Genomic DNA, 8278 nt, shown 5'->3' with positions numbered 1-8278 from the left:
AAATGCAATAAAAACAGACTGGAACACAACAAATTGGTAGTCCTTGAAAGAGAATGCAAATGATCTATGATACACAGACAGGGTACGGGTATGAGTACGGGACACAGCAAATTTGTAAAAAGTGGGACACAGAAACACGGCTACATGCTATATACCGAAATTAATAACTTGCATGAGATCAATACTGTTTTTTCATTCACATGTTACGAGGATTAAATTTCCTTCAACATTTTTATGTTCCTTTTATTATCCAACTCATAAATTAGAGAAACACTCATTTTTCAATTGATTCCCAAAAGACCTTTCAAATTATATTGTCCAATAAGTTTGGAGAAGTGGACATGTAGAATATACATCACAGAAGTCTATGACGAGTGTTTAAATTTAACACATGTATTATATAATTCAGTACATGTAAACATATATGTATGCATATATACAATGAGAGACTGAGGAAGTGTCAGTGTCCAGTACAGTTACAGTATGTGTCGGGTATGGCTACGGCTTCATGATAGAAGTACCATGCAAACTAGGCAATGATTTAAAGAACCTAAAATTTCCCGACGTCCGGTTTTGAGCTTTAGAGTGTTTAAAGTTCTTATGTTCAATGATATTTACTTATTTTTTGGGGTCCATATTTACTTCTTAACACCAAATTTGTCATGTCCAGCAACTGCAAGAAATATCCTTATCAAAGCTCCTATAGCTCAAAAAGAGAGAAATATCTCTTGATAACCACTTTAAGAAAATTGGTACCAACACTTGCCAGCCAACATGCCAATTAGAGCCTCCCCGGAAGAAGAAAGAGATCTAGCTGGATTTCGTTACAAAACATAGCAAAAAAAGTTGCACAAGGAACTAGCCAATTAGGGAATATAATATCACATCAACCGACACAATAACTAGGAATAACTAGGAATGGACATAATAGAAAGCTGCACTTACAGATAAGAAGCGGTTCATCCCAGATACCAATGACTGGGGAGCATTGGCTATACAGTCGATAGATGGTTTCCCCTCGTACACAATCACTTTGTCAGCCAGGTAAGTCGCCATAATGAAATCATGCTCAACAACAAAGGCAGTTTTCTTTGCATGAAGTATAAATCTTTTAATGACCTTTGAGGCAACAATACGCTGCTCGGAGTCCAGGTAAGCGCTAGGTTCATCTATAAGATAGATATCTGCAGGCTGCGCATATATTTCTAATAGTCAGAGCAACAGCAATAGAGAAACCAGATGACATTTTCAATAATTTTCAGGTTAAGTATTTTCCCCTTATTAAGCATGAAAAAAGATCAACTTTCTGGATCTGCCTTATTGCTTATCTAAAAGAAATAAGGCAAGCATCACCCAAACTCATCATTTCATCTATTAGCATCAAGCATAGAGACATAACAAGGCGTAAGATAAACGAGAATGCATGTCAAAGTACAAGTTCAAGATCTAATACAAATGATTCCCCTGAAGAGATTAGTTTGTTTTCTCATAATATGATACTGAACAAAGAAGATTCTTCTTATAAACTGACATGCAGAAGAATGACAAAAAGCAAAAATATAATGCTGATGATGATGATGACATAACAGTGACGACTGAGGACAACACAACCCCATGTTGATGATCGAATCAGAAATACAAGCAACCTCTGGACAATTCCAACAAAGGATGTCATGATGTTCAATTACAAAGTTGAAATATGCTAAGCATTTGGCTATTATGCAGTTATGGAGTCTAATAAAAGATCAACATCCTAATCTTAATTCATGTGCAGATACCCCTCAAAAAAATACTTCAAGAATTTACCTGTAAACTTCATGAAATATATTGATCATTGACTCATAAGCAAGGTAAAGGATTGTTGTAAATACAAGATTCCAAGATCCATGCAAGATATCTTGATCTAAATATATAACTCATATATGGAGTTCTAACAAAGCCGGAAAATCTTTTTGAATGTTAACTGAAAGGGATGAAAATCAAGATGAACATACTATCTAGGTAACAAGTTTATTCAGCATATTGCAGAGAAACACTAAACATTACTAGAAGTCAACAAGATAATGAAGAACGAAAAAAAGGTGTTACAAATGAGGAAGTAAAAAGATCATACCTTTCCAAGACACAGACACAAAGCAACTCTTTGCAGTTCTCCACCAGAAAGGTTCACAACTTCTTGGTCCATTAGTTGCTCAATTTGTAAGGGTTTCATAACATCAGATACGAACTGAGGATGCATATATGAATCCCTAATTTTTTGATGCAGCAAGTGCCTCACAGAATTTGGAAATTTCGGGCTGATTTTCTGAGGCTTATAGGAAACATTGAACTCGGGTATCTCAATGTCCGTACCTTCTACCACATCGGGCTTCAGCAGTCCAGCCTGTAGTCACAAGTAGTAGGGAAAATATAAACACACGAAACTTGGCATGAAATTAGAGTGTAAAATATATGATGCAAGTGCAAGGTGCTCTGAAATGCAACATTGACAATAAAATGCGTAGAAAAAACAATGTTCCTAACTAAACCAGACATTGCAGTGCATGCATAAAATGATATTTGTTCCCTCATGGACCAAAGTCAAACATGACATAGTTGACCCTAACATCAGCATTCAAACAAATAGTCATAGTTTAGTATAGATAAAAGAAAAGTAAGTTTGATCCCCCTTGAATACCAAATGTAATAATGCTATAAATATCAAAATAATATGCTCTAATGCAAGTCGCTTTCCCCATCTAAAAATTGGGATGTCCATCATGTTCAGATGGGACTCGTGTCCATCCCTGCTCAAAACTTGCTGATTTAGTGACGTGTAATCCCTTACAAACCTAAAAACATGTAGTAAATGAACAATTATGACCCCTTTTGGAAAGATAATTGTTTATAAGCCATTCTACTATAGGTTTTGTTCATAGAAGAGTAATAACACGATAATTATACCTATATGAGCTGAAGTACATATGCAAAAAATAAGCATATATAACAGTGCCACTGAACTTCTGGAGAATTGCCATGTCCAACATCCAATGTTCTCAACAGAGTGTGATCACACATACAGGAGAGTATATGCATAATAACAGAAGTTGAGGAAAGGTAAAACATCATACCAGCATGCGAATAAATGTTGTTTTCCCTGTCCCATTCTCTCCCAACATTACAACAATTTGAGAATCAGTGAATTCACCCTCCATGACAGAGAGCTTGAAATTACCCTGGGTTTTACTCATAGTAGGGTACTTATAACGCTGATATGTCTCAATCTCCTCAGCACTTTCCTGAGGAGTTTCAGCAACCTGTAAAAAGGAGATCAAGAAATGAAGAAAATCAGTCCACTAGACAAGACTTTGTGGCATATTTTTGTTGATCATTGATAGGCTGTTACCTTAAATGTAAGTGAATCTTCACGGAACCTTAAATTCTCTGTAGGTACGAAACCAGCCAAGAAAATGTTAATTCCTTCCCTAACTGAGAAAGGTAATGTAACAACTCCATATGCTCCCGGTTTCCCATACAAGCAACAAATAAAATCTGATAAGTAATCAAGGACACTAAGATCATGCTCCACAACAATCACATAACTGCAATTTAAGGAAACAAGAAAAGAAAGAGTTATTAATTTCAATTGCAAAATAGCAAACAAAAAAATAACAAGACATTTCCAGCAAAGAATCCACAAGGACCTGCTGATCAAATAACTGCACATAGAGAAAACAAAGTGAAGAATTACTATTTCAGTTGGAAAGTAACCAAAAGAAAGGAAAGATGTAGTCTCCAATATAAAATCAACTAGGACCTGTTGGGCCTCAGCAAGGACCGAATGACTTGAGCAGCTTTCAGTCTCTGTTTCACATCAAGGTAACTCGATGGCTCGTCAAACATATAAATCTCTGCATTCTGTACAGCAACCACAGCAATCGCAAACCTTTGCAACTCTCCCCCTGACAAATCTCCAACATTCCGATCAATAACCTGATTCAACTCAAGGTCAACACAGAGTTCAGCCTTCATATCTCTCTCGTCTTTTTGGTCAAGCACCTGTCCTACATTTCCTTGAACAGCCTTGGGGATGTGGTCAACATATTGTGGTTTGATAATAGCCTGAGTTGCCAAAGTAACATAATTTCTTCAGAACATAGCAATTGAAGGAAAAAAAATCCAAGGATTGAAAAAAGAAATATACAGGGGGGAAATGAACACAAGAATTTGAATTCAGTAAAGTGTTATTTAAATTTTGAAATTGGAAAAAAGGTTAATGAAACAGCAATAACTATATTTTTTTAACCGTAAGGAATTGACCATCATAATGTAACTACAGAAGTCCTCTGCATTATCATGAAGGCAACCGCGAAAACATGTAACTTGCATGCCGCGTGTTTCAAATAAGCACCCATGCCCTTCTATCCACTCAAGAAAAGAATGAATAAGCATACTCAAGTTGCGATAGCAAATAACTGAGTAGAGCTTGAACAGTTAGCAATACAAGCTTGTAATTTTTTCACAATAATAAATCCAACGCGCATTAATAATATAAACTTCCCCTCCATCCTTTCATTCTTCACTGGGGTGCCCATGCCATCATGAAAAATCATTTAAAGTTAGAAGTGTAAAAGCATGTTCGACAAGTGGTCAAAGTGGCTTCTTAGACATGTTTGGTAAATAATGGATTGTTTTCGGTTATAAGCCACCAAAAAATAAACTAGGGTATCTTAGCTTTTTTTTGGTGGCTTATAAGCCACAAGATTTCACCAAGTAAAAGACCAATACACCCTTCACCATGTCACAAAATTCCAAGCCCCATTTATCTCTCTCCAACCCCATTAAATGTTTCTTGGTCATTTGACAACAATAATGGCTTATATGCCACCCATTTGTCAAACACTCTACTATTAAAAATGGATTATGATCCACTAAATTTACCAAACACTTTGCTTTATAAATCACACTTGGCTTATGATCCATTTGTGAATTAAAAGCCAAGTGGATTATAATCCAAAGTTGCAAAACGTGCTCTAAAAATAATACAATGCAAGCTAGCAGGATATGGCACTGATACTAGCAGCCACAACAGAAAACCAAATAAAAATTAGCAAATAACCACAAAAAGATATATATGGAGATCAGTTATGTACATGAAAAATTAACATGATTGGTTGTACCAATAGCTCATTTCATGGTTTCACTGCATTTTATGTTGACTGGTGAAGCCAGAAATTGCTCTGCTAATACTACTATTGATGACTCAATTTAGTTGCAAGAGTCAACACGGGAGTGTTTCAGAGAGCAAGTTATAGCAAATTCTAAGCAAACTAGTTAAAAAATTTAACCGTAAGATATAGAAAAGAGCCAGACAGTAGATTCAGTTCCATTCATTTCAAAATGGCTTAATTACCAGCAATGTTATCGATAGTGGATAGTGTCGCGTAGCGGTGAGGCATCGCTAAGGCTATTTGGGGCTATTGCGGCAAAATAGCAGTAAAAAGCACAAAATCAAATAGCGGTCTAATTTAGATATGTGTAAATACTAAAAAAAAGATTAAAGAAAAATCTAGAAAATCTAAAAGTGCATATTTGATGATTTAAAGAGATCCTAAACATGAAATAGACATGTAATCGTCACATAATACCAAAGACGACTAGAGGAGAAGTCAAAGAGTCATCGTCTTCGTTTCAAGAAGATGAGCTGAGCGGTGAGAGGACTGTCTTAGGAGGAGCTCACGGTGAAAGAGGTGAGAGGAAGTGCTGAGTTAGGTACCAGAGGCTATGAGAGGCGGCGAGAGCACGTAAAGATTAAAGAAAAATCTAGAAAATCTAAAAGTGCATATTTGATGATTTAAAGAGATCCTAAACATGAAAATTTACCAGGCAGCAATAAAAAAATGATTTGCAGGATCTATTACAGGTGGAAGTAAAAGGGAGCTAAAGGACAACAGATAACTGTTGATGAACACAGAGCAACAAAAGCAGTTTTCCAAATAAAGGACTATCCAGGGATTTTCATAAAACCTAAGTTCAGGTATACGAACTACATGTAGTTTTCAAGAATATCCTAATTAACCATGCTAATAGCTGCTCATGTGGCCAAGTTTTACTTATCCGTAAAACAACTGCATAGCCTCTCGAAGCCCTACATTCAGATTATCCATGAAAAAGATAGTAAATACTATAAAATAGTATGGTATTATTAGGCTTCATTTTGCTTAACATCCCAAATGATAAAATCAATTCTAACCTTGAGATTGTCCTCCAATATACGAGTAAAATAGTTCTGAAGCTCGGATCCTCTGAAGTATGTCAGAATTTCCTGCCAGTCTGGTGGATTCTGCAAAAAAGGACATAAAGTTAATAAACTACGCAATACACAATAAAGATCAATATACATGAAAAAGTTCCATGACAGATGTTACGTTGAATCTGCCCAAGTTGGGTTTCAACTTTCCAGCCAATACTTTAAGGGCAGTTGACTTTCCAATACCATTTGTTCCAACCAGACCAAGAACTTGCCCAGGCCTTGGGACTGGCAACCTGTAAATATAATCACAGGGAATGTAATTAAGGCTAAAAGCCAATGACAGAGCTACAAAATTCTTAGGAAACATATATGTTTTCTGCTCACCTATGCAACTTGAAGGTGTTAGGTCCATAACGATGAGTTGTATCTTTATCCAAGTCCTTGGGCAGATTAATAATCTGAATGGCCTCAAATGGGCATTTCTGTATAACATTCCGATACAAAAGTAGCTTAAGGTTAACCAATGTATACCGACAATAACAAACTCGAAAAACTAGTCATGACAGTACAAACCTTGACACAAATACCACATCCAATACATAATTCCTCAGAAATGAAAGCAATCTTCGCTGCTGGAGTGACTTCTATACAAAGCTTACCTACAAAATAAAGCATGATTAGGCAAATCAAAAATGAATTAACAAATATTCACGCTAAATTTGATTCAGAAAAAATATACCCAAAAGGAGTCAGTTTTCGAGAATTTGGAAAACAAGGTAAATATCTGCAACGTATTAAGCATATCAAGGATTATTTTCACATGAGGCACTAATCGATGATGGAACTGTGGCAAACCTAATCATGAAAATCCAAATTAAAAACAACAAATTCTGTTAATCCCGTCACAGTTATTGGTTAAAAACAAGCCTATAGTAACAATCGACTCTTTAAGACTATGAAAACGGCTGATTAGAAATTAAACAAACAAATAGTGGCTAAAAAAACTTTAAAACTGCAGAGTTACCAAAAAAATCCTATGATAACGATCAAAATTACTAAAACCAAGATCTTGATGATCAATCTATCCAAAAAAAACACGATCTTTTTAATATTAAAAAGATGATTCACCTGTTTTCACTACGGGACAGCTCTTTTTACACTCCTGGCGACACTTTTTGGGCTTGCAGCGATCGGAGCTGACGATAGCGATCCTAGTCAATCGATCTGCCATCTCTCCGATCCGAAGACGAACAGATCGATTCGATAAAACCCTACAAACGGTTCAGAACAGAATTCTGCAAAGAATTCCAAGGGAAATCGAGGAAGAGTTAGAATTGGCAGTGGAAAATCGATGGTGGATTTGAGGGGGAGGAGATTTGGGGGAATTTACCGCTAGCTGCTGCTGGCAAAGGAAAGGAAACCCTAGGCATAAAAGAGGAGGAGGTTTTAAGCAGCGTGGTTTCCACGCGTGCCGGTAATTTGCAACGCCGGGTGAGGTTGGGCTTCCTGATCTTACCCGGATTATTGCAGAACCGACCCGGTCCAGTTTTGGATCGATTAAATGGTGATTAATAGATGAAAATTTTGTATCAAGACCCCAAAAATCAAAAGTTCATGTGTCCCGGGCCCTGCTATTATTTTCCTTGTATAAAAAAGCCCTAAAAACATTGTAATTTTGTATTTAGCTCCCTATACATTTGCTAACTCAACGGTGAACGATAAAACTCAAAAATACTCCTCTACAATTATCCTCTCTCTCCCCCTCTTTCTCTCATTCTCTCTCTATAAACCATGGCCAGATCTCTCCTCTCTCCCAACTTAATCCTCTCTTTCTATCTCTCTTCTCTCCCTCCATCTCTCTACAATGGAGTACACAAACTATAATCAGATCTCTCCTCTCTCTTCCCTCTTCCAACTCTACCCTCTCCTTTTCTCCTCCTCACTCAACTCTCTCCCTCATATCTATTCCTTCCCTCCTTCCCCGCCCCCCTCCCAACCCCCAACCCCAAGAAAAAAAAATTTAACCTTCTGCTTCTTTCATCATCA

The 8278-nt window shown here is 36.7% G+C and overlaps 1 protein-coding gene across 2 annotated transcripts in view; it reads right to left on the bottom strand.

Annotated features, from left to right (window-relative positions):
* Positions 1-7753, bottom strand: part of LOC109839972 (ABC transporter E family member 2) — an 8623-nt gene extending 870 nt beyond the window's left edge. Inside the window, exons 1-12 of one of the 2 annotated variants that reach the window (XM_020408446.1) lie at positions 7623-7753; positions 7361-7527; positions 6806-6891; positions 6617-6714; positions 6408-6525; positions 6233-6322; positions 3797-4101; positions 3684-3698; positions 3386-3581; positions 3111-3296; positions 2114-2383; positions 946-1191 (exon numbers count right to left, since the gene is read on the bottom strand). In XM_020408446.1, the coding sequence (XP_020264035.1) occupies positions 946-1191; positions 2114-2383; positions 3111-3296; positions 3386-3581; positions 3684-3698; positions 3797-4101; positions 6233-6322; positions 6408-6525; positions 6617-6714; positions 6806-6891; positions 7361-7463 (1713 nt within the window). In that variant the 5' untranslated portion in view covers positions 7464-7527; positions 7623-7753. Of the gene's footprint in view, positions 1-945; positions 1192-2113; positions 2384-3110; positions 3297-3385; positions 3582-3683; positions 3699-3796; positions 4102-6232; positions 6323-6407; positions 6526-6616; positions 6715-6805; positions 6892-7360 lie in introns of both variants that reach the window. The other variant, XM_020408447.1, reaches the window with a different exon arrangement.

This window comes from Asparagus officinalis, chromosome 5 (assembly GCF_001876935.1).
Source record: "Asparagus officinalis chromosome 5, Aspof.V1, whole genome shotgun sequence".
Classification (NCBI taxonomy): Eukaryota; Viridiplantae; Streptophyta; class Magnoliopsida; order Asparagales; family Asparagaceae; genus Asparagus; species Asparagus officinalis.
The sequence above is the reverse complement of the archived record's forward strand: the minus strand, read 5'-3'. Positions and strand labels throughout refer to the sequence as shown.